At 34.5% G+C, this 27960-nt stretch overlaps 1 protein-coding gene and 1 long non-coding RNA gene across 5 annotated transcripts in view; one reads left to right on the forward strand and one right to left on the reverse strand.

Annotated features, from left to right (window-relative positions):
* LOC111428558 (defective proboscis extension response 13) overlaps positions 1–27960 on the forward strand; it is a 262116-nt gene that overhangs the window by 115521 nt on the left and 118635 nt on the right. For 2 of the 4 annotated variants that reach the window (XM_023064170.2, XM_023064245.2), the window contains exon 1: positions 6986–7262. The exons of the other annotated variants lie outside the window; for them this stretch is intronic. In XM_023064170.2, the coding sequence (XP_022919938.1) occupies positions 7100–7262 (163 nt within the window). In that variant the 5' untranslated portion in view covers positions 6986–7099. Of the gene's footprint in view, positions 1–6985; positions 7263–27960 lie in introns of those variants that run through there. 4 annotated transcript variants of the gene reach the window in all.
* On the reverse strand, positions 26054–26482 carry LOC139430740 (uncharacterized). Its single transcript, XR_011641119.1, has 2 exons — positions 26211–26482; positions 26054–26133 (listed from the first exon to the last, which is right to left on the reverse strand). It is a non-coding gene; the product is annotated as an uncharacterized lncRNA (long non-coding RNA).

The following is a 27960-nucleotide window of genomic DNA, read 5'->3' on the forward strand; positions in this document are numbered from 1 at the left end:
CAATCCTACTTTTATATTCTTCTTGTATTATGTTCTTGAATATCTGTAAATTCGTCGAGCGCTCACTGAACGAACCATTAATCCGGCATTAATCTTGCATTTCACACTTTCTAATCCAATTTCTAATCTTGTAATCTTTTCTTCTTCTTTAATTTCTAATTCTAATCTTTATTTAAATTAACTATTTTATAATTTACAATTATTGTATTTTTGAAAATGAGGTTTGAAAACATCAATTTTCTTCGTGTTCTCGAAAATATGTAGCTCAATTTAGCTATTTGCAAATAAAGAGCAGATATAAAAGCTGTCAGAGGCTTCAGTCCCAATCAACATAACGGTGGAGGGAATATCCGTGCTGCTAAAGTTAAAGTGAAATTGTGTTGCAATATCGAGATCAATATACGTTACGGAAAGTGTTCACTAAATCAGTTGCGTGTTGAACTTGGGGGGAGGGTAGAATTTAACCCAGAATAATCATCGTTATGCTAATGATAGAGACGTATGACGTAGACAATGATGGGTATAATTCTCTTGTGCCTTGTGTCCATAATTTAAGAAATCCTTTCATTACAACGATGGGTCTGCCTCGTCATTTATTTATTATGAAAACTCACAATGATGATATATACAGTCGTCAAATAACAAGTTGAAGTTTAAGAAAAATAAATTTTCTGTTTACTATTTCGGACAGCTTAATGGTTTTGGCGACAACACCGTTGTAGACTATCTGATTAGCGCAAGATTTCAGTGTTGATTCAGTGGATCTTGCTCTTCGAGAATTCTTCGTGGCATCGAGTCCATGAGACTGCAAACATGCTGGTTCATTTAGGAAGTTGCTTTGCAAAGCTGGCGATCTATTATACAGGGTGCTAGTGCAGATTTTGAAGCCTAAATGGTGCAGGCTATTACAGCTAGCGAATATGACCTTCATCTCCTTGAGTCTCTAGCAGTGTGATATTAAGCCTCCGCATATGAGGTGAATCAAACTCACATGCCATACTAGGTGGGGTATTACATAATTTTGTTTTTCAATTTTTTCAGTTTTCCTGAAGCTGGGTATATGATACCCCATCTTGTATGCGGAGGGTTAAATAAACATCTGAGCATTTGGCACACCGTAGGGTTACTTAACAATTCTGTTGCCCGTTGACGAATTTTTCTTAGCTGGATCTAGAGGAAGGGGAATCTCAACGTTTGCATCATACAGGTGTGAATCATTAGTCTCATTGGTCGTTGATTGCTTCGCCCTCCGACCTTTTAGATAACGACCTTTAGTAGTATTTCCTCCATTACATCGCAAGAATGCCATGAAGCTTAATGATCCCTACAAGGTATTGGAAGTCCTTGTACTGGGGTTCATTAACTTTTCTTGCACTGTTTTGGGGTGTGCTGACCAGATGACAACGAATTTTACTCTTTTCAAAGTACAACTCTTCAACGACATCCTACGTGAGGTAAACTTACGTATTTCTTAAAGAACAGTCTGTGATACCGCCCTAAAGTACTTTAAAAGCGAATTAAGCACTTGAATTTTTAAATGATTTTTACATAATTAATATTTTAAAAAAATATAAAGTATTAGTCATATTAAATGCGGAAAACAATAGGTATACTTGATTTAATGAGATTTAACCCTTTAATCACAATTAAATGAAAAGAACTAAGCTGGTGGTGTGAGTTACGATAAACGACGTTGTGGAGTAAACAATTAAAGCTGGACAACGTGTGTTTTCACTTGGAAATAGGCACCGAACTTAACACTACATTTAACGATATCTATTATTCCATGTGTGTCTGTGTAATTTTAAAATAAATAGACTGAACACGGCCAGTGCAAATAACAGCTCCTGTAATGTTCTGGCAATAGTGTGGAATATATTCAACCATGAATTAACAGTATATACAATGACCGCAAACGGGAAAAACTTCGACAAAAGGAAAAAAAGAGCTAAAAAACGAAAGAAAAAATCTCTTTGTTATATTTGAAACAATCGTATTATAACAAACCCGAGGGATAACAATCAGATTTCGTGATCCTCATTAAGTTAGGTTGGCTCATTTAATAATCAGAAGTCTTGTTATTTTGTTTGGGGTTGAACGGATACAGAATTTTCGTCATTCGATCCGGAAAAACAGCGTGGAAAAATTAGATTGTGCGCGTTCGGTTTTTATCTCAACACAAAGGGTGGGTGTTAAGGTTTGGTATTTGCGTCTTCTGGACCGCGCCATTCCCATACCTTCGTGTACTCTTCGAAGTGGATTAAAGCTCTCTTTTCACGAGCATTTCTTATAGAGGACAAGTTTTCGGTTTCCTAAATTGACGTAGACATCGCTTTCAGAGCGGCTCCTTCGTTAGAAAGCTCCGGGGAATTGTCGAGGCTTAAGATGATTGATTCCTTTATTGTGAATGTCGTGCTTTAGTGTGACATTGAGAAAACGCTGAGGAAACACCAATTGTAGAAGTAATTAAAAAAGAATAATACGATAGGGTTTAGTATTTTGAAGATTATAAAGTTTAATTGCTGAAAGCTTAGAAAGTTAATAATTCGATAGTCATCTTATAACTATTCGAGAGAAATTTACCAAGACATTTCAGGCGGTTTAATCATGTCTATACCAGACTAAAACTTTACGTCAGTTACGCTATTGATCGTTAGAACTGCCACGAGATTGGAAGTGCAGTAATTGACTATAAACTTGAATACGAATAATAATTGCGGTACGAAATCCGTTTCAAAGAATAAATGATATTCATTAAATAATTTATGAAAATAAAAATACTTTAAAAGAAGAACGAGGCACAAATCTTTGTCACCTGCATACGACCGTAATTTCCTTAGGAACAAGCTTTGGAATCGATTTCAAGGGTTAACTCGGTTGTTTTTCCAATGCCAAAGCTCTATAAAGAAGCTTTCAGTTTAAAAGCTTCGGCAGTTTCATCTCCTTTAAAGATCTCGTCTAAGTGAGCACCTATTGAGCTTTCAAAGTCTCCCCGGGGTAAAACACAAAACACGAACCCGTAAGTATCTGTAAGATATCTCATTTCTAACGGTAACATGCTAAATCATCAATCGTTATCTTTCTAGGTACTTCTAAAAGATTAGTAAAAGGAAAAGAATTAACTGAACGAATTTAAATCGAAGTCGGGGAATTACGAGTACTTAGAATATTTTTTGTGTGTACCGATTTTTCAATTGATCCCGCAATAAACATTGTGTATGGATTTTTTAAGCAGTAGCAAATGAAAAATGGGCTCGAATAAAAATTTTAGGAACAGTTTTTAAGCGGAAGCAACCAATTTTAATCCTCTTATCGTTCGTATTGCAAGTAAAGTTGTATTATAAACTACCGATGTTATTACAGGATTAAAATTCAGTATCAAAACGTTTAAAAAATAAACGTTGGAAAAACTGCATACAATAATATAAATATTAAATGAGGCATATAGAAACTGATATTCAATTTGAAAATTTTGCAAAGTTTTAGTAGTTTTGGAGATAGTGGTTTTACGTTGCAATTTTCGACTATATCCCACGTAACCTCCACATAAAAGTCAGCTTTCGACTTTACCGCTGGAAAACGATACTCCACTCTCCGAAATTACTATTATGGTTGGTACGATGTAAACAGATTCGCCGCTGATGCACATACGATGTAGGTTTACCTCGAATCTACTCTGAATACGTTTCGTAACACTATATCTATTCGGGTCGTTTGTACTGTACCATGGCAATCAATTAGTCGTATACAATCGTGTTTCAATACGAATCAATAATTGGGCGGTCGTATAGATACCACTACCATGATCTTTACGGGAAATGCATGACATTGCCAAGTCACGTAACTATTCCACGTACAGTTTAGTACAATTAAGTCTGATCGTCAGTGTCAATTAAAAGTTGACCTATTTAGCGTCTTAGGGGGACGTATCTCGTACCAACTTCGCAGATATCCGTTATTATTTGATGCAAATAATGGCATAAGTTTGCTTAGATATTATTCATGTCAAAGTTTATAATGCTGTATTATATTACAAATGAGGAATTAGTATTCGAAGTGTAAGGCGAAATTAAAATTTAAAATTTAATTTAAATTGTTGTAATTTAAATGGTAGTTTTAATTGTAGCTCCTGAACTCAAAGAAGATTATGGCTAACGCAAGAAAGCGAGAAACTAAAAATCTCACTAATACATGTAAATAATAGTTAACGAAGAAATATAATGAAATGAACGGTAAACCTTCGCAGAAAAGAAGTGAAAAAATGAGAACGCTTTAGTCGAGCTGAGTCGGAATAACAACAAATCTGGGAAATTCTTGGAGGCTAAACTCTCGAAGTTTATTCAAAGGTGACATTTGTATTATTGGAGATCGATAACACCACGAAAGATTGCTAGAAAACTAGAAAGTTTGTTGTGCAATGATAAATATTGGGCACCGTTTTTATAGGAAATGAGGCCATTGCTGCAACATCTAAGTGTTATGCATACTTATGATCAATCATTATTTCATCCCAAATTGCAAAAGAATGCAAAATCCCTAGAAAGCACAGAGTACACAAATATAGCGATGAAGGCAATTTTCTGCATAATAATAAAATTTATTGATATTTAGCCGATTTGAACGATTCTTGCGATTTATGATCTTAGAGATATCTTAGATGAAACCCTGTATATTGGAGGATGTGCAACTATTAGTCCGCCTTCATTCATATATTAGCAATCAACGCAAACTCACTGCAAAGAATGAATAAGTGACCTAAAAATAATTTGTGGAACTGACCAGAAATGGTAACAAAGATATAATGAACAACACAGGTCTAGAATAAACAGTAAATAGCAAACTTAAAATAAAACAGTAGCAAACTTATTGTAAGAACAGAAAATATACTGATCGTCATTCGAAAACAAGATAGACCAATAAAAGTTGATATTAAAAAATTACATAAAAAGTGTAGTATAGATCAAATAATAAAGGATCTAGATACTCCAGAAAAACTACAAAAGATAGGATGCAGTTAATATGATGAAATTGAACACAAACGAGCCATCACCACTCTTCATGATATTGTTTGCTAAAACTGAACATATCAATAAAATTTATAAGATCACCAAAATCAGAGATCATCTCACCTTGAAATGTGCTAAGGACGACATCGTCCCCAAGGCACCTTACTAGCTACAGAGTAGTAATTGAACTTTACAAAACGTCGACATGGGAAAAACCAAAAGAATCCTCTCTACCTAGAGCGACAACTCTAGTAACTGTACAGAAGGTCATCAAGTCTCAATCCTATGCGTTCGTGCAAGAACAAATCCAACTCAGTTGGAAACGATACAAAGAGAATCATGCGAAGTAATGAGTAGTCAAAATGTAAGTGATGCGATAGATATTTATCAGAGGTTACAGCTGATTTTAAAGGAACCACACAAACATGAAGAGATAACCAAGACTAATATTATTGGACTTGATAAGATAGTGTCCAGAAACAGCAAAACTGCTAGCAAGAAAATCCAACAGGCAATATGTTTCGTGTCATGACTTGGAATGCCAACAGGTTGCTATAACAAAGCGATAAGCTAGGTGTTGCCCTTATAAACCATAAAATTGATGTATGACTGCACTGTATATAACGGCATACATTACAAAAACTGTCAAAAAAAAAAGACTTTTTTTTGCTTGCAGTTTTGCTGTTTGTGGACACTATCTTATCTTATCTCATCACTTGCATTATGAACTAAAGTATTAGGAGAGGAAGTGCGGTAATAGTTACAAAGTAATAGACACAAAGATAGAAAAAGGCATAACCTTAAGAGTTCAGATAATTTGAAATTACTCCACAACTTCCAAAGCTAATTCATACTTGGAGATGACTTTAACTGTAAAACTACGTATTGAGGATCACGTCTGACTACAACGTTTTATCAACGTTACAGAGGAGTTTGACGTAGATTCTCCTATTATTATGGCACTAAGTCAAACAATCATATAAAAAGAAAAAAATCTCACCTTGACAACTCCGCTGACGAACTATAATATGTGAAAGCTTTCTTAGGACAAAAGATAAACATAAGAGTCATACAGAAGACCCCTGATAAATTAGAAAACGAAGTGGAGAAACTCAGTTGCTACATTCAAGAAGTGGCTTGGAAATTAACACCAAACGTTGCCAAAAATCTCAAGAGCGGAAGTAGTTGCCCACTCGGGGTAAGAGAGTTAGTAAGTACAAAAGTAAACAATGGCGAATCACAAGAGACCCGCGATTAAAGCGATTAAGATGACCAATCTCAGGCAAAAAACTCCTCACAAAAAGCTCAACTCTTTGCCGATTATCTCGAAAAAACATTTCGACCTAATGAGTGCATTTCGAATATAAACCATCTGTACCACCAAAAGAAATAAGCCACACAATCAAAGATAACTTAAGTACAAAGAAAACACCGGGATTTAATTTGATATTGTCTGCTCTACTGAAACAACTACACAAAAAGGGTAGTTATTTAAGTCGTAAAATTTTTCGTGGTATTGATGTCAAAAACCTTGCACTAGTTTTCAAGCAACAAGTATAAATCAAGGTTCATTAGCTACTGCTAACTTCATTAGTTAATATACAACTTATGGATACACCATAGTTACAAAATTTTCCCATCTTTTCATAACATAAAACTGTTTAGTATACTTTATGGTCACTTTGATGACTTATAATTTCTTATATCTATCAAGAAATTTAATATTTCATCATATATCGATGGATGTTTTGCCAATGTTATTAATTTATTACTGCTCACAAAAATTTGTGAAAATTGAGTGTTAATATATTTAAAAAAACAGTAACCTTGATCCTATTTACAAAAATCCACTACATACCCAATTTTAAATAAGATGACAACATCAACAAGACATCTAAATGAGTTAACCAAGGTTCGTGTTAATTGATAACCTCTTATCTGAGTTAACCCAATAATCAAATAAAAATTAATCTGTTTGCGATCATTTTAGTTTGTTTAGGTGCGATGCTTTTATAAAACAGAATTGTTGTATTAAAATTGTGAGTACCCCTGTGGTTTTGAGATTACCCGGAAAACACAAAAACAACACAATTATGAATCATCGAGTTTATTTCGCGACGATTTTGATTTTTCAATCGGCGAACTTAATCAGTGCACAAACTCAATCGAAAGGTGAATTACCGGACAAATTGATCGACAAAAGGAAAATTAAACGCGATTATGATCGGTATGAAGAACCGAAATGTAAAGATGAAGGTAAAAGTGGTTTCTGATCTTCATTTTTTAAACAATTAGTTATAAATAATTTATGAACTATTTAAATTGATTAAGAAATGGTTTTAGTATTAAATTAATTCTATAATAAGAAACTAATTATTTCATCAACTAAATTTTTTCGTATGCAACCGTATTCCATATACACAGAAATACACCCACTCTCTTATATTGCTCAATCAAACTTACCTATTCTGATTTGTAAGAATCCTACACCTTTTTAACTATCACAGCTTTACCATGATCTACAGGACTTTACAGTCCTACCCTGATAGTGTGATAGCCTTTTTTTCTAGGCTTTATAACTAAAAATAACTGTGTACACAATAATACTTTAACTTCAACAACGTTCATTATTGTTTTTGACATTCAAGTAGATTCAAGATTTACAATAATCACGTCTTCTTCAAAGTGACCCCATCAAATTTAAAATTAAAAGTTATACGTGTCATATAATAACGAATGATTACGCATCGGGATTACGAGATGTTACGAGTTGTTAGATATTGATATTAGAAGATATCAGAAATGATGTAGGGATCTGATAAAGATCAGATAGATATTGGAGGGAGCAGGACAGTGTTGATGTATCAATTGAGAGAATAAAGGGATAATGTTTAGTGACATTAAGGACGATATTGAAATATATTACGGATCATGATAAAAGAAGCTTGATCTCAATGCAGCGGTTGATAAAAAACCAATTAACTAAATTAAGATTAATTTAAATAATTAAATTTCACTCAAATACAATTTTATGCGCCAGACTAAAATAATTGTAGGTTTCAATTCACAGATTCTAATTAATAACCGTTGAAATATAGCTTCTCCTCGGGCGAGCGTTATATTGCAACAGTATGACAGTTATGAGGTTTCTAGGTCGCTTTAATTAAGCCCCATCGAAACTGATCAAGATGATCTAATAAACGTCCACGAACCTTACCTACTAAATTTTCCTTTTTCCTTATTTATTATATTTTTAATTAAGGATTTGTTACGCGACCCAAAAATAAAATGGAAAACAAGTACAACAGAAATACCATCGAAGATTGAAAGATAATATTTTCGATACTCACCGAAGCTCCAACAATTAATTAATGACCCAATGCGCACGAATTTAAAACAGTAGTTAAAGCATTAATTAAACGGCGGTGTTTCGGGTAACATGGGTTATTAAACATTTATTTGACATCGATTGATGCGGTCGCGAGGATATAACACAATGAAATCGCCAAATAATCCCAGTTGGTTCATATAAGCATTTTCCTATTGTTTATTGTGGCGAGGTAGTCGCTTTTATATAGAGTTGGGAGTTATAAATCAGCGACGATATAATAGCTAGAAGGACACTGGAGACAACTAGATGAAATAGAACAACATCCGTATGGTCCAATAAAATTCTGTTCCTTTTCAAATAGAATTGCATGAAGTTTCATAACATTTATATCTTTTATTGAAGTTATTTCTTTACAATATAATAATTCTTATAGTAAGTTGGAATTGAAATCATATTAAATTTTAATGGGAGTTTATCAGCGTTGGCAATCTGTTGCTTTGTATAAGAAATTGTTGGAGGGCGAGTTGTTTTATTCATAAACCCATCGGCGGGTACTCATCAAATATAGAGCTTTTGGGTCTTGTACATGAAATAACTTCACCATAAATATAAGCAAGCAACATCCTGCCGTGTACGGATATATAGAAAGCTGAAACCGTGTCCTCGTAAATATTTTAGAAATGTAACGACTCTCAAGGTTTATGTAAATCGCTCAGTGAATTGTAAATTTTGGTTTGTTTGAAACAAAAAGCAAAAAGGATTAAACACAATCATTTTCGTTACATTAAAATTTATATACTTTACTGGTTAATGTTCGATATTACGGACAAAGCTTCTAAGAATAGCGATGTAATAAAATTAGGAAGGAAACTGAGGGTGTACGTGAGAAAAATAGCGGGAAAGAAAAATAAAAGCTCCTAGTAGGTACGTAATAAAATTACAAGGAGGGTTGCTTTCTTGCGCAATTGCGAAAACAGGAAGCAAAAACAATGGCGCTTTCTTCCAGCACGCATCCCCTAAACGAAGTTAAATTGCTACATGTTTTGCAACGTGACTATCTACAAATGTACACAATACACGGGACGTGGAATATTTCTATATGAAGAAAGGAAGCGTTAAATATTACAATAGAATATAATAGTAATAATTAAAATTCAGTGAGATAAACAATTAATTGATATACAGGTAGCTAATTAAAATTATTCTGATTAAATGTTCATTGTACCGTATCAAAAATTATAATCATGTGCGGCAAACGTGTTCATTGAACCGTTTTGGTTATTATTAGCGGAAATGCGTTTACGTGATGTTTCGATAGGGGTTGATTAAAAAATGTTATACACGGGGAGATTTATTATCTAAATCCGGAAATTTCTAGTGTTTAGTACTGTGGTCTCGTTTGACCAATTCTTATAAAACGATAACATTATAAGGTAATTTTATAAATGGCGTTTTTTATTTACCTCCATTCTTGGTGTATAAAAGGTTTTTAATAATAATAATAATAAGGGATAATATATTGGGAAAACCCAGTTACAGGATAATGTACAACAAAGAAAAAAAAGTAAAGTAAGATGTAAAGCGCACAAAACAAAAATTAATAACAATTCAGATAAATTCAGAACAAAAATAAGAGATAAAAATAATAATAATAATATGTCACAATAGGGATATATAGTTTAAGTGGTAACTTCTTTATTTGCGTTCCGTGCCATACGTGTCATAGGCGTCCGCATCAGAACGTTGGTTCTACCGATCGGAACTTGGTATGTGTTGCTATTTCTGATGCCAGGTCTGAGTATAATGAATCCAATTCGAGCAAGAAGTGAAGGTGAGTCGACAGTACAATTGCTTGCCCAAAGATGAAAAGTTAAATTCTTCCAATAATGCAACTTAGTCAACACCTCGCTCAAGATACTGACCAACTGTTTTAAAATGTACCTCTTCTGCACTCTCTAGAGCATGAGCTGGTGAGAAGTATAACAAGGATACCAAACCAGAGAACCATATTCCAATTTTGTACGAACAAACGCATAGAAAATCACTGTTAATGCGGCTACGTTGTTAAATTTTTTACATTGTCTGATGATAAAACTCAATGCACCAGAGGCTGACTTTACTATAGCGTTAACATGGTCTTTGAATTGCAACTGGTCATCAAATAAGACACCCAGATCTCGAATAGCGCGTTCTCTGCGTATATCTCTGCGAGTTTAGAAAGAAGTATTCCATGATCTAATCCATCAAATGCCTTTGTAAAATCTGTGTAAATTATATCAACTTGTTGCTGTTTATCCATGTGGTCGCTGATGAACTGCGTTACCTCTGCTAAATTAGTCATAGCTGAACAGTTCGAACAGTCCTGATGATCAGATATATATAGGCGAACACAGTAGCTCATTCTAGAGTATAGCAACATCTCGAAGACTTTTGACCAATTGTTTAAAATGCTAATAGGTCGGTAATTTTCAATACTAAATTTGTCTCCCTTTTTAAAAAATCGGCGTTATCTGAGTTTTTTCCACACTGCAGGAAAAGTTTTACTTTTTAAGCATAAATTAAATATAAAGGTTAAAGGTCTGCTGAGTAAGGGTGCACAATCTTTAATAATAAAACTTGGGAGACCGTCGTCGCCAGCAGTAAACTCATTCTTTAATCGTTTCATACATATTTCTACCTCCTCGACAGAAAATGAAGTAATGTGGAAGGATGCAGGACAGTTGACTTGCTGATTATAGTTATTGATAGTTGTGAGTCCAGGATTGAAGGCTTCAGAAAACAAGACAGAGAAGGTCTGCACTATTTCCAGGGGATCAGAGATCTCAGAGCCAGCAAAGGTCATACAGCCTGGAATACGCGAATTACCATGTTTCTGAATCACGTAACGCCAGAAATTGTTGGTGTCCGTGGATATACAATTTTCGGTATTCACGAGATAAGCCTGATAATCAGAATCTATTGCATCCTTGGATAAACGACGCAACCTAACATATTCATCGTAATATGATAGTTGTTTAGATCTCTTCCGCTTCATAAAATAGTGCTCCTTTATATTCAATATACGTTTAGTACTTCCAATAAGCCATAGAGGAAATTTCGACGGCGATAAGCAGTATTTGGGTACATGTTTTTAAATAACGTTATAGATGTTATAGTAAAATTTTTTCACAGCAATATTAATATCACGACAATATCGTCATACAATCCACGAAAGTCCGCTTTACGGAAGTTAAAACGAAGGTTGTTATTTGATGGAAACACTATTGAGCATCTTCAATATTTTGAGATTTAATCGAGATGTTCAGTGCAGGATGATTAAAGTTTTCAGTAAGTAAGGGTGCAACGTCACGCTCTGCAGTTACTTCGCAGATAAAGTTAGTAAATACTAAGTCGAGTATCCTACCTCTAGAGTTGTAGATATGGTTATGTTGAACTAGGTTTAAAGTATCAACAAAGTTGTTCAAAAGGAAAGATTTGCGATCGAGGCTATTCTCGGACACAAGACGGTGATTACGATCATTTCTAATTACGTTAAATGTAGTAAGTAGCAGCTCAGAGTTGGTGAAATCGATAGAATTTGTAGCTGTGTATAATTGGTGAGTATTTGTTCGTAGTCTTTGCACATTTTGATAAAATAAACGAAGTGTGTGGGTCTTCCTGTTGGATCCTATTAGTTTCCCCGTTGGATACTCCTGTCATTGTCAGATGATAAACTTCTAGGTGACCTATTCACATACTTAATTCTTATGTTCACCTCGCCGGTGCGGCGGCAATGCGTGTATCAAACTGTGTTTTGAGAGATTTGTAGAAAGAATTTTGCAGCGGTGTTTTGTCTGTTGCTACAACAACAGCTTTGAACTTATCAGATTTTAATAATGACTTAATGCTCCTAGGAACATTGTGAACTACATCAGAGGAGGAAAAAGAGATTTTCAATGGGCGCTTACGATTCAATATCGTCGGATCAAATTTACCCAATCGCTTTACAGTAAAATCAGGTGTCTGGATTTTCAAATAGTTAAGTATCTCATTTATAGATCTAATATCATCATTTTGCTGGCCAACTTTACTACCATCCGGAAGCTCAGGCAAGTTGAATGCTACTAGTCCGAAATCTCTTGAACTATGTTTTCAACATATGACTGGTTTTTGGCTGGTATGTATGGTTGACTGAACTGGTTTAATATCAGCAAAAGATGATAAACTTGATAGTAATGGTTCAGTTTCAATTGATGGTTCGGTATGTATGAAAAATTCTTCCGGTAACCTGAGTGGCTGGCCATAAAACCAATTCTGCGGAGGAATAACGTAAGTCCTCCTTCAGAAATGATCTGAGATCAAGTAGTATTAAAGGTAAGTTATGGTTCCACCTATCGGAATTACCTTAGGTAATAATCGCTGATTTCAAAGTACGATGAAATCATACTAACATAACATCATACTACATAATTGAAATTTTGACAATAATAATGACTCGAATTGTCGTCCTTGATCGAGAGTGATGCCTGAAAAGAGTATCCGCAATAGAGGCTGTAGAAATATCTTTTAGAGGAAAAGCCTTTGACCACCGTGTGAAACGCTCAATGACCATGAACAAATAAGTGCATCCAAGGGATGGAGCGAGTGAGCCGACCAAATCAATGTATACATGTTCAAATCTGTGAGTTGAACACAATGGATATCTGTGAGTTGAGCTTTGTAAAGTGTAAGTGTGTCAGGGTACTGAGAATTCAGAGTTTCAATATTTGTCCTGGACAAAGTGTCGGATGCATATTTTGTTATGTAATTTAGGTACCTGGTTTGTCTTGGTGTTTTTTCTGTTGATGAAAATATTGCCGTAGTTACATGTTTGTGGTCGGTGAAAACTGTAAAATGGTTTCCATGTTACATGAAATGATCACAAAATTTTATGGCAGAATATATTGCCAATAGCTCTCATTAATTATTGCTATGACTATTTCATAAGTGTTGGTCCAAAGAGACCACAAGTATTAATTTTTAATTGAAATACAAATAAGTCAAAAAGTTTATATTCTCAACCACTAATAAACAAGTTTTATACAAAACAAGGATAAATTGTGGCTTTTAATCGTAAGAGTTATCTATTTAAGTACCCCATATTTCTCGAGTATCATGGTTAGTTTCCCTTCTTCCTTTTTTTTTGTGTGTAGTATAGTGGAATGCCGTTGGCATTCGGTTTCCCCGATACCAGTCGATACAGAAGTTAAAGTACGCCGGAAGCAGACCACAAAGACAAATGTTTCGCCGTTAGTTCCGGCCTAGCGATCCGGTTGGGTTTATAATAGCGGCCGAGGGTCACACCATCTATTTTCCTGGTAAAGGGTGGAGCCATGCGTGAACGCGCAGCTTATCTTCGCGTGCATGCGACGCCGAAAGTTTGCGACGACGCCGAGAAATAAACACGCCGACCGACACCGTGACGTATCACCGTTCCGGCTTTTATAAATCGTGCACAGCCCGGTTGGCACTTCTATTTATCGTCCATGCGCAGGGTAATAGGATTTCAGCTTGGTTTTTTGGGTTGCGAAGCTTACCAACACGGCGTACTGCAGAGGTAGCACTAAAAATTGGATCTTGTCACTGAAAACTTTCCTTTAGGCAAAACGAACCGAGGTTTTTCTGGATGAATGTTGCTGTCATGAGTAAATAGTACGACTTCATGGTAATAGATTATGTTATTTCAACAAGAATATAAAAAGTTTAAATGAGATACTTTATATATAGCTTTTCGATATTGTTTTCTTGTACTTTCAAATTAAGTAGTTTACACTTTATTAGAGCAAGCATGATACGCAAAACTATCAATTTATTATTTCCAACGTTTGCAATCTATCAACACGTACGTATCATAAATTTAAACTTTTCGCGATGTATTATGACACATAAAAAGTTCATATAGCGTGTTCCTTCTGATAAAGAGTGGCAGGAACAAAATATGTGCTATAACAGAGGACACTATATCAATTTCGGAATACTAAAAATATTTATTTATTGTTTGTAAACAATATCTGAAATAGAGATTACACATTTTTACCAGACTTAAATTTGTTTAAAACTATTTTCTTCTTGTTGATTTGATTCAGTTACAATTTTCCTGATTTTGTAAGAAATCTGGTGTTTTCTCCTGCTTTCTCGGTTGATTGTTATATTGATTACTTCGAAATGGACATGCAGAAGGCTATTGAGAAATACAAAACGTGAAAAAAATGTTCGTTTGTAATTGCTACCGTTAATCTTTTTCTTCCATTATTTTCGACTTGGGACAATTCCCTGGTTGTCAAGCCTCGTATTTTGGTGTTTACTCCACAGACGAAAAAAAACAGCTCTGAGCCCATCTCTTGGGAGGTTGTCCCTAGCCAACCCTTCGAAATGGTTAAATAATAGATCTTAAAATGCTATTAAATTAACTACCTTTTCCTTTGATGAGAACATCAACACGTTGAAGTCACTGAATGCCACATTTAGCTAACTTATTGGAAAAGTTTCCAAAGTCCTTTTTTTGCTTTCCCCACCAGTTTTTCTTTATATCGATTGAGTTGGGATGGTTTGTGTAGAGATGCTGATGATAGCATCTAAAGGGTTAAATAGATTTACTTATTATATATTTTGGTACCATTAGAAAAGTCAATTAACTATCTTTTCCTTTTATGAGAATATGTCTATGCCTGTCGGTTAGGCATAGACGTGTTAGATATTGGACCTTATTAACCAGCAGTTGCTGTGCCATACGTCCACACCATGAATTCCTAGATGGTTGTGGGTCAACCCACGGTGTTGTACTGTTATCTCTATCTATATATACTAGTTTTACATTACTTCGTAGATATTAATCGTCTCCTGAGGTTATGGCGCAGCGTGATAGCTATTGAGGTAATTTAACAAATAATTGTTATCACAACCTTAGATTAACCCATATTATCCCAGCGCCCTATTTAGAGTGCGAATATATTTTACCTAAAAGTACATATTATTTAAATAGTAACCGGTTATTTGATTTATTTATAATAACTGGTTAAGTGAATTTCGGCCAAGATATTGCGTAAATAAATGTTATTGCAAAATTTAACTGATGTTGTTTTCATATAGTCATATGCCTGATCTTTTAGTTTATGTATAGATAATAAGAATATTTTGTAGTTTTTACATAGAATTATGATAATTGTGATTTAACCGTCGTTTTTTGGATACAGGTTGAATATTCATGAAATTATATCGTGTTTAAAAGAGGACAGCCCCATAATATCAGCAGATATATTTATCACGCCACCGGAAAATGTTGAATTGAGCGATGAAGACAGTGGAGATGAGGATTCAGGGGACATTGACAACCTTGCTCGTCGACAACTATTGGCTGAAGCAAGGTACCACCAGGGGAAGGATTCCTGGAAACCTTAGAAGGTATGCCGCATATGAGTCAGGATGAACAGTAGAATCAACCATTAACAATGTATTGTTACGCTCTTCTACAGAAAACAATGCCATAGCCAAAGGGCAGCTTAATTTTCGATTGTCTATAGAGGAAGTAAAGAGTTTTGTGGGCATTTTACTCTTAACAGGTTACAATAGCGCCTCACGATATAGACTGTACTGGGATCAGAGTGTTGATACCCATCATCCAGGAGTTGCTTCATGCATGGCCCGTAACCGTTTTGAAGAACTCCTACGCTATTTTTATGCATATGACAATAGCTACCTCTCTCCTGATGATAAATTTGCCAAAATTAGACCACTATGGAATATGATGAATGAAAGATGGTTGAAGTATTACCCTGGAGATAACCATTTATCAATAGATGAGTCAATGGTGCCGTATTTTGGGAAACATGATTGTAAGCAGCACATTCATGGCAAACCAATATGTTTCGGCTATAAGATTTGGTCGCTTTGCACTCGATTGGGTTATCTTATCTATGGAGAGCCATATCAGGGCGCTAAAACTGGTAACACTAACCCAACTATTGGCGTAGGTGGTTTTGTGGTAACAAGGTTGATTTCAATCTTTCCAGGTGGTGCACAATACCGATTTTATATAGATAACTTTTTTACATCTTTACGTTTACTTGATGAAGTGAAGCAAATGGGGCATGATGTCACAAGAACCCTACGAGCTAATAGACTTGAAGGAGTGCCGTTGAAAGATGTAAAATAAATGAAAAAGACTGCCAAGGGTTCGTACCATTAAGTCACGGATGTCAATTTCAACACGACGTTGGTGCGTTACAATGATAACAACATCGTGACTTGACACTTGGTAAGGTAAAACGTTGGTGTAATAATAGACGAGTGGACATCGATCAACCACATTGTTACCAACTGTACAACAAGTTCATGAGTGGCGTAGACAGACTTGATCAAAATGTCGGAAAGTACAGAATCGTGATTAGGTTGAAAAGGTGGTACTGGCAAATGATGATGTTCCCTATAAATATATGTGTTAATAACGCATTTCAATTATACCGACTTTCACCTGTAGGGCAATCTAAAAATTCTCACGATGTTTTGTCGTTCACTAGATACATAGTTCAGACTTATCTCATGCTTGGTAAAGCGTCTACCTCTCTTTCAAAATGAAGTGAAACCAAGTTGTCAATGTCGCTCAAATAAAAGTTGCCTGATTCCATAAGACTGGACGAAAAAGGACATTACATTATTAGAAATGAAACTCAAATTCGATGCCGTCAGTGCCACAAAAATATTGCATCAACATTGTTCTCAAACTTTACATACTTCTAAATAATTTTATTCACGCTATGTTGTTTTTTTACCTATAATTACTTTTAACTTTTCTACGTTTATTTAGTAATAAAAAAAGGTTATAAACATTAGTTCTATTTATTATTTCTCCACACAAAACCCACGGGCATATTTTAGGTCCTGAAATTCAGTATGCATAGATTTAAAAAAATATATAAAAATATTTTTGTTAGTTTTAGACAGCTGGTTTTACATATTGGTAAAAAAAGTTTTAATTATTTGCTATTGCAATACCTCGGGATAATATGGGTTAAATATTAGCGCTCTACGAATTTTATCTTCACAGAGAAAGACGCGATCCAAGCCTCTTGAGTTACGTTCGCTTTGGTGCACGACACCATACGGAAGGATGAAGGTCGGGGATGTTGCTCTAACGAAAGGTTGCTCTTACAACATCATCAAAGAGGCTCTTTGAGGTCTAAGTGCCGTATGTAAGATACACATTCAGATAATTCGCATACAAGCTTGGCTTCATTTTCTTGCGATGACAACCACATCGTCTGCGTAGCTCGGCCAAAGAAACCGTTGTCTTTTAACGATGATACAAGTCCATATATAGAAATGTTCCATATTAAGGGCGATAAGTACCTCCTCCTAGGGGCAGCGGGGTTTACAATTTATAGTATAAGTTTTCGAAGACTATAAATATTTCAACAAATATTTCATCTTCGTCATTACAGAAATGCCACATTTTCAATAAAAGTTCAAATCGATTTCTTGACTTAATTTTGCTGTATAAGAAACTTGTTCTCCAATTTCGTCTAAATCTTGGATGTTTCACTGAGCTCCTTTAAACCGGGATTTCCAATTAAGCATGATTAGTAGCGGTATTATTAGCGGTACTTAGTTTTTTGTATGACATTTGGATTTTTTTGCTTATCTTTGCTACTACATTTTTTTAACACTAAAGCAAAAGAATTAAATATGCTTTATTTTGTATTATCTTTTTAGAGACATCCTTTTACGCTCTTTCAACTACGGAAGACCTCAAGAATATGGATGTTTTCCTGGCGAAAACGTCACTTACATCAGATCTATTAAAAAACAGTCTTCGCTTCTATGATCGGAATAGTTCAGTTCTAAGCAACTCTTGATTCTCCTCCATGTCAAAGTTTGGGATGGCGTCGATTCTAACCTACGTTAAACTAACTCTTATGCACAATATTACAAATTGGATTATGGATAGGGTCAGTTATTGATAACCCTTTCATTTAATCACGTAAAACACATTAAAGCACACCTACAAATTTTTATCTTCTCGGTCGAGATATCCTGTTCCCTGCGGTGGAGTTAGTCATTGAAATTTAATTTCGTCATTTTATTTTAAAATAAAATTTATTTTGTATTATTACACATTTTGTCAAATATTTTTAATAAGACTTCTAAATAATTTTATTAGATGGTATTTTCAGTTATTGTGGATATTTGTAAAACACAAGATGACATTCTATCGTGTTTTCAATTCTGCGTTTGAAATCTCAACCTCGTTTCTTTTAGATTTTCCATCGAAACTAGACGTATATAAACCGTTCAACGTCTCAACTTTCCAATATATGAAGAGGCTTCAGTTGAAAACTTTCTTAGCAATGACTTCATAAGACTTCAAGAAACCGCACGATTTATGGCTTAGTAGATACTTTTCGCCTTCGTACGGATTATGGCTTTATTTTATGAAAAATATGATAGATTTATCAACTAGATAAATTATTTTTTTCAATTAAAATAGTATTTGTGTTGTTACACAGTCAATTTTTATACTACATACATTGATTTCATGAACCGGATGAAATTGACATTCCGAAAACGAGGTCATCCGGAACGACCGCGTCGAAATGCATACTTTTTATTCATTTCATAACTGAATTTTAACACCTCACTTTGCGGGCCGCACGAGCGCCCGGTAGATGTCGCCGGGGCGTTAAGCGCCGTCGACAAGCTAAAATTTAATTTTGCAAAATGGTATTGCGCCGACCCTGTCTGACCAGTGCCGTACGTGTCCCACATACCCAAGGATGCCTCGACCCATTTAATTCCGATGTGACTACAATTCGGCCAACGGACTAGACGCGATATTATTACGCGCACAAAGAAAATTTAATTTCGGTGCGCTTGTTTTTTTTCTTATATAATCGAGAGGGTTCTTTTCGTTTTCGTTTTAGTGAAAAAGGAGTAAATTCCCACGTTCGGCTTCACTTTTTCCTTTTTAATTTAAAGAAAAAGTTGGTTCGCCCGCGAGTTATTTGCTAAACTCTTAAGCCACCCCATTTGGCGCGAGTAAAAAAGTTTTCTTATAAATTTTATTTTAATTCATAAAACGAATTTGAATTCTGGCGAAAGTTTGTTTTCTTTTATTTCAAAGTTACTGAAGGTTATTTATTTTATTGATTTTGTCTGGTATTCCAAATTTTAAAGTTTTTCTTTTATAAACTCGTACTAATTATAATACAGTTGATCTTAAAAAAATTTAAACAACTTTAGATAACTATTATATTGATTGTTGTGTAATATATTGATAAGTATTAAACACTATTTTTTTGGGTGAACAGTTTTTTTAAAAAAGTTGCCTGTATGAATTCAACCTTTTCGTAAAAATGAGTGTTTTCCGAAAAGCATTTTGGAAATAAGGATTTAAGTTTTTTGAGATTAAATAAATGTTTGAGGTTAATTTGAATTGATTCTGTATGCATACGATATTTCAATAACAATTATTTACCTAACCATATTCGATTCCGAATAAATCTTATTTTTTCGAGTTCTTTATGTTTTCATTATTATCACAAATTATCACAAATAGAATATAACGCAACATGTGTAGAAGTACTAATGGAATTTCTGTTTGATTTGAGTTGATCCTTGGTTTAGAAGCGCGGTTTATTGTATCTTATTTGTAACACTTAAACTGTTATATATTTCGATCTATAATCTGTCGGTAACTGGATTGATGTCAAGCTGTTCTATTTGTCAAGACATGGGAAAGCTGGTTTCGAGATATTACGCACCCTTGAGTGATATTTTTAGAAGCAATGAACACATTCACTGGCCTCTATTCTAACTAATCTTAAAGATATACTAGATATACTAGGTGGATAACGCAATAAACAATTATAAATTTTTTCTCAACAGTAAGATATTTATTGTGATAAAATAGAAATAATAAAACTACGTTCTACTCTATCTATCTATTTTTGTTACAGGTAAGATTGCTTGAAGTGCCTCCGTAACGAAATATTGGCAAGATATAGGAAACCCGAGACAAACAATCATGAAATGAAACTGAACCTATAACAAGGTGGTAGCGTATTATTAAATTTACTATTTCTAAAAATAATATCGCGATAAAATTAATTTTTAAGTAGATATTAATGAATCCATCGTCGAGAAATAATTATTAATAATGCTTTTTAATTAAAATAAGTTTATATTTAAGCAAATGGAAACCTATAAGCGTTAACTCAATCTACAGATAATGAAGTCCTCTGGTTTATCTATAATTTCTTTACTTTTGGCTTTTGTTATAACGTTTCTGGTTTGTTTGTGCTTCATATTTTCTATTATTTCCTTTCCAAATTTGTGCTTTGCGGCTTTCGTTTTTTTCTGGACTCGCTCAATATTACTGATTTTTTAATGTCTCTTGTGTCATTGACTCATTCTTTCTTATATTCTATTTTACCTTCAAGCGAATAAGAAACAATCCACTCTAATATTTTTCCGTCTGGCTTCGTTCCTGCTTCTATTATTTATATCTTTTCCTAGTTTTTCCTTTCCTTCTGCATTACCAATCTTTCTCTAGCTTGCAACTTTCTGGCTTCACTCCGGCTTTTTACTTTTCACCCTGACTGCTTCAGTATTACTTCAGTAGTTTCATTCTTGTCTCTTCCTTCCTTTATTCTGACTCTTTCTTTCTCTTTATTTATTATTGAGATCCATGTTTTTGCCCTCTATATTTTTATTTATCACTCTTCCTAGTTCTTTTTTTACTTCTGCATTTGTAGTCTGTGCCTAACTTCCTTTATATCTAACATTCCTCGGATTTAGCTCTCTTCTTTCAATACTTCTTTGCTATCAACATCTGTTGCCTCCTTGATTTTGAGTCTCTCTTTCTTTTTTTTCTTTTTTCATCTTTTAGGGCTTTTCTTACAAAAAGTAACCTAACTTAGAGTATGTACTAGAATCTTCTGACTTGTTTCTAATTGCTTTCTGGTTTCGCTCAGGTTCCTCTTTTTTTCTTTATGTGATAATTTATGCGATAACTTTTTGTCTTCTTTAGTATGTAGTAAAAAATTAGTGTTTTACTGTCTCTGGCTTCCTTGATTGTGAGGACGTTTGTTGCCGAGTGAAATATGTATAGAAGTTTTCTATTGACAGGATATTAATTGACTTAGTTGGGCGAGGTCATAGACTCTCGATGTTCCTTGGCCGAGGCGATACAATATGTTGACCAGATTTGGGTTGCTATGATGTCAATTGTAGAGATTCGATCGCAAGCGACCTTGACTTAAGTGTATATTTGAACAATTTTACGTTATAAATACGAAGGCTTTCACGGCCGGTGTTAATTAAACTAAAACTAGAACTAATAGTAGCATCGTCACTAGAACGAAAAGTATAACTAACACTAGACCTAGAACTAGAAACTTTCGGGTTAACCCGTGCGTCTTGTGAAAAACTGTTTGACGTTTCGGATGCCATGTTGCAACCTTTTTCAGAAACAAGTTCGAAGTGAAAAAGACGCACGGTTTAACCCAAAGTTTCTAGTTCTAGGTCTAGTGTTAGTTATACTTTTCGTTAAATATAAATATACCACATTCTAACGTAAAATAATAATTAAAGCTAGAACTAACACTATACCTAGAACTAGAAACATTTGGGATAAGCCGCACGTGTCTCAAGACGGCTAACCCCGAATGATTCTAGCTCTAGGTCTTGCGTTAGTGCAAGTGCAAAATTCGAACTGACACCTGACCGAGAACTAGAAACATTCGGATTTAGCCACACGTCTCTCAAGACGGTTAAACCCGAATGATTCTAGTTCTAGGTCTTGTATTAGTTCTAGTTATAGTGCTAGTGCAAAATTCGAACTGATACTAGACCGAGAACCAGAAACATTCGGATTTAGCCGCACGTCTTTCAAGACGGCTAAACCCGAATGATTCTAGTTCTAGGTCTTGTGTTAGTGCTAGTGCAAAACTCGAACTGACACTAGACCGAGAACTAGAAACATTTGGATTTAGCCGCACGTCTCTCCAGACGGCTAAACCCGAATGATTCTAGTTCTAGGTCTTGTGTTAGTTCTAGTGATAGTGCTAGTGCAAAACTCGAACTGACACTAGACCTAGATCTAGAAACATTCGGATTTAGCCGCACGTCTCTCCAGACGGCTACACCCGAATGATTCTAGTTCTAGGTCTTGTATTAGTTCTAGTGATAGTGCTAGTGTAAAACTAGAACTAACACTAGAAAGTATCTAGAATGTTTCTAGTTCTAGGTCTAGTGTTCGTTCTAGTTTTAGTGGAATAAAAATATTCAACATAGTGATATCTTATGCTAACTAGCGTTACCTACCACTATCACTAGAACTAACATTAGAACTAGAAATATGCAGGTCTAGCCGTCTTAAGAGACACACGGCTAAACGGAATATTTCTAGTTCTAGGTCCAGTGGTAGTTCTAGTTTTAGTTTAAATTTGACGTTTTTTCATAAACTCTCAAACCAACCCAAGCTTAAAATCTGTAACTATCTCAAAGTTTATCTTTCGGCAAATACGAACTTACAAACAGCAATTCTTTGTACAGTCTTTGTACTTGTCAGTCTTCTGAATTTATGCTAATTTATGTTATTTCCTTCTCATCTTTATTATTACTCATTTCTTCACTTATCTACTGCTTTCGTTTTTTGGCATCTTCTAAATTCAGACTTTTGTGAGTTTTTCTTTTTAGTTATATTCGAGCATAAATCTTTTTTAGAAAACACTTTGAAACAAAAAATAGTTGATTTAAACTCCAATTTTTTGTTTCGTTTAATAAGGAAAAATTTATACTAAATACATTAAAAAAATTAAATTATAAAACTCTTGATCGTTCATCAGCGTTAAATAGATATAAAATATATTTTAACTTGACTTGATGGTTGGGTTAAAAGAGTGCTGCACTATCGATTTAGTAAACACGTGAGTCAGGTGCTCTAATGGATATACCATGTTAAAGTGGCGAACGGGAACGAGTAGTAACAGCAGCCTGCGGTACCTGTAATATGTGTACAAACGTGATGTGCAATTGCCCTGACTTTTAAGATGAACGATAGCCTTTTGCGGCGTTACCGACTCCGCATACTAGTTAGTTTACCGCCATTCCTTCAGCTAACTTACAACACTTTTACTACTAGTTATTGCGTCAAAATGAGTTACATGTTATCCGTGAGTTGGTAGCTTAAAACGTTTCAACGTGCTCCATTGTCAAGACTTTAAATCCATAAATGTACGACTCGAGGCGACCTTTTGAATTGAGTTCTACGTCCCACGACGAACGATGATGGTGATCCTTTCACTGGGTTTTCGCCTTGGGTAGATAAGGGATTTTAACGGGTCAAGGGTAAAGGCAAAGAACAGGGCTTTTGCTTTTTTACTAAAAAAAGACTTCTTTATTGCAAGGGCGTTGTGGCGAGACTCTGCTGCTTTATTCTTTAAAGTATAAAGCCTTTTACTTAACGCATCAAAAAACAAATGATATTAAAAATAAAATAAAATACTATCCACACAAACTTTATGTATGCATATATATGTGTATTTTCATTTAGATGTAGATAGTGTCCTATAAAACAAGGAAAACATAAAAAAGGCAGCTATTTTGAACCGAAGATGTAGGCCTATGAATAATTTGTCAGCAGTAAATGATAACGAAGGTCATAAAGTTTTCAATATTTCGTTCGTTTATATGCAACCATTTGGAAAACGATCTCGGCCGGGAGCTGTTTTCAAAATAACCCTTGTTATAAAGAAACGTACGTAATTTAATATCGTTTTTATGATTACATCGAATACGCAAAAAAACAAGCTTTTAAAATATTATTTTCAATTTAATTATTTTTAACTGTAATATAAAGGAAACCAAAGTGTTTCTGATCGATAAGTGGCAAACGTTTCAGGGGGATGAGCACAGCACGAAAACGACTAAACGGCTATAAGTTATCGAAAGTTAAAGTTTCCAGAGCTGTAAATCCCCCTGAAACTTTGCGAGGAGTGCGGGTGTAGTCGCAAAAAGTGTACAAACACGGGGCACTCTTGCGGTTCTGTATGCTAGCCAAACGTTAAACTTAAATCCTAGATGTCAGCTTTGCTGCTATGGCTGAAGGGGTTGGTTGCCCCATTATCTACAAGACCGGACGAGTTCACCGCAAAAAGCAAACAAAACGGATATGCTTTTGAAGCATATTTCCAGGTTTTTTGTGTTGACTTACTTAATAAAGAAATTCATGAATTTTCTATGATCTAACATATCAATAAATCAGCGCTTTATAACTTGAAAAAAATTTTTGGCTACTTTCCATTTAAATATTATATTTCGCAAGATTCACAAACATCGCTGTCAACATCCTAAAAAATTTATTATACCTATAAAACGAATACAATATGAAAGCAATATATCAGAGAAGCTGTGTACGGTATACGCAAATTTATTACTCCATGTTGTTTATATTAATGAGCTTCCAATAATACTACCATTACCGCTTTTCGCAATTTAATAACTACTGTTACGTAAATTCCTTACATTATACATTCGAAATGAAGCCGCAAACGTATGGCTGCATACGTAAGTTCTAGAACATCACCTAAAGAGCAGTAACAAATCTGTTCATACAACGAGTACCACTTCCATTGTCCGTACAAAAGGGCATTAGTAGCGAGCTAATTGATTGCTTACTGCATGATTATACCCGAGCTTGATGGTACAAGCTTTCCCGTCGTCGTGTACGAAACAATTGAGCGAAGCATTGTACTCTCTGCCGCTTGTCTTTTGTATTGCGAAATGCAGCGATAATCGCTGCCGTTACACCATTGTCTCTAGTCGTGCTTTTTGGTGCAATATCTTAGGTGAGATATCTGCTTAATGCGAGGGCACCTGTCTGAGATAAATGTTTTTCTCCGCGCAATAATGGAACATGCTTCAGTATACTAATTAAGATATACGAAAGGAATTCTAAGTGCTAGTGCTTTGTACACTAGGTACTATTATGATTTTGTAGATTAAGTGATTCTTTCAAGAAAAATTTAGACATGATTAATATTATTTTTAAAAAGTATTGAGAAAGGATTTGAGAACATAATAGAGAAAAGACTAAGAGACGAAGTAGAAGAAAAGCTGGAGACGACATAAAGCGGTTTCAGGACCGGAAGGTGTACGCAAGACCACGTTTTTACGATAAATCAAATCACAGATTGTAAAAAAAAAGGAAAGTCCCGATCTAGAAAAAGACTGCGAATTTTAACGGACTGAGGAGTGAGAAAAACGAAATGGTAAGGTTGATACCAAGAAGCAATGAATAGTAAATTTATAAACAAAAGAGATAGCCACAAATACCAACATGAAAATTTATGAAACAGTGTACACTTTTGAACTATTTTGAATGCGAAACTTGGACATTAACAAATGCGAAAATGTGCTACCTGTGAAAACTGTGACTTGTAACGGAGAGAGCTAAACTAAGGGATGTCAATCTAAGAAATATAAGAATTTAAATATAAGAAAAGTTCTGATGTTCATATCTACGAAACCCGTTATAAATCACATTATCAGATTCCCTACCATCGCATTAACATCTCACAAACCAGCACTAATCACCTAACCGTGAAATTGTATAATAAATGCCCTTTGCCAATAAAAAATATTGGCAATTGTAGCCTCCAGGTTCATCATGGTGAGTATTAATAGGATAAAAAAGAATAAGTCCACGATGATTATTTATTATTTTTTTCTAATTTCGGTACAACAATGTTTCGCTTTTTCTAAAAGCGTCTTCAGGTACGACTAGAATAATATGGAACATAATTATTACTAGTTGACGGGTTTTTTTTGTTGGTGATATAAAATTAAAAAGTTCTTACCGTCAAAAACTAAGAATCATGAACACGTGAAAAAATGATCATGTGGAAAAATTTCTCTTACAAAAAACTACGACGGACCGATGATTAAAAATATAATTTTGGAATAAAGAAAAAAGTGAAATTTTTGAAAACGGCGTGGGTTTACCATGTCAGGTTTAAAACTCCAACGTCGGGTGATAGGTTAATAAAATTTTGAAATGCTGAAGGCAGGCGTAAAAGAAAATGTGAAAGCTGAAGGCGTGTTATAAAAAGGGAATTTATCGTTAAAAATCTAAAAAGAAAAGGGTATTAATATTATTGAAAGCGTATTATAACGTTAAGTGTTGTATTAACCTATCACCCGACGTTGGAGTTGACATGGTAAATCCACGCCGTTTTCAAAAATTTCCCTTTTTTCTTTAATCCAAAATTATATTTTTAATCATCGGTCCGTCGTAGTTTTTTGTAAGAGAAATTTTTCCACATGATCATTTTTTTACGTGTTCATCATTCTTAGTTTTTGATGGTAAGAACTTTTTATAATTTTTAATTTTATATCACCAACAAAAAAACCCGTCAACTAGTAATAATTATGTTCCATATTATTCTAGTCGTACCTGAAGACGCTTTTAGAAAAAGCGAAACATTGTTGTACCGAAATTAGAAAAAAATAATAAATAATCATCGTGGACTTATTCTTTTTTATCCTATTAATAAAAAATATGACTAATTGTCGCTTCGAAAAAGTTGTAGGGCGTATCCTGATGGCTGGCGCTTTCTATGATGTGGAGGAGTTTCTTCAACTACCACCTTCGGAGATGGAGTCTTATGTTTAGTTTTGTAAACTATATAACTTTTTTCTCTCTTTATATACATTGCTTTGTTTTGTATATATTTATATTTTTTCTCTTGACGGTGCTTTATCTGTTTTATATTTTCTTTTATTACATGTAAAACATTTGTAAGCTGAATAAATGTTATTATTATTATTAAATAATCTGGGAATACAATCTATATTTACATAATATATATTGAAGACAGCGAGCTTAGTAGAGACACTCGCAGAGAATGAACAAGGAGGCACCGGTGAGAAAAGTATGGAAGGCAAAAATACATAAAAACAGAAGCAAAGGAAAACGTGGGACAGTGTTGTAATGAAAATACTGATAGACAGGAATGGCAATAGGAGAGAAGCAATAGAGCTGGCGAGAAATAGTAAAGAATGGAATTGATTTGTGGTTAATATATCCTATACCATTAATGATACAAAGGTTTCTTGGATTATATATATTGGTGCAAAAAAGAGCGTCCTTTGAAAATAATCACTGACTGGTCCACATTCTAAAATGCGGAATGTTTGTACGGCGCAATAAATGCATCAATCAGCATATCAATAACTTGCCTCATCGTGTGTAGTTTGTAATATCTTACCTCCCCCTTCTATATAGCTTTAGTACTATCATTTATATGAATATTCTCAATAAGTATTTTATACCTATTAGATAACATGCTTTTCGCCACGGAGGAAACCGTCAGAAATTGATCACTCACTCCTAATACGACAAGCACATTAATCGACTATATTATTACTAATGATATTGACGGCTGTGTCGGGCAATATAATTTTCCGGTAGGCATATCACATCACAACTTGATTGAATGCGATATTTTAATTTCGAATTTGAGGTTGCCATTTTTAATTGCCGTTACAAAACATTTTCTACATTAATGATATACAGTACAAAAGGAGTATTTGGAACATTATCTCTTA

The sequence above is a fragment of the Onthophagus taurus genome, chromosome 7 (assembly GCF_036711975.1).
Source record: "Onthophagus taurus isolate NC chromosome 7, IU_Otau_3.0, whole genome shotgun sequence".
In the NCBI taxonomy this organism is placed as follows: Eukaryota; Metazoa; Arthropoda; class Insecta; order Coleoptera; family Scarabaeidae; genus Onthophagus; species Onthophagus taurus.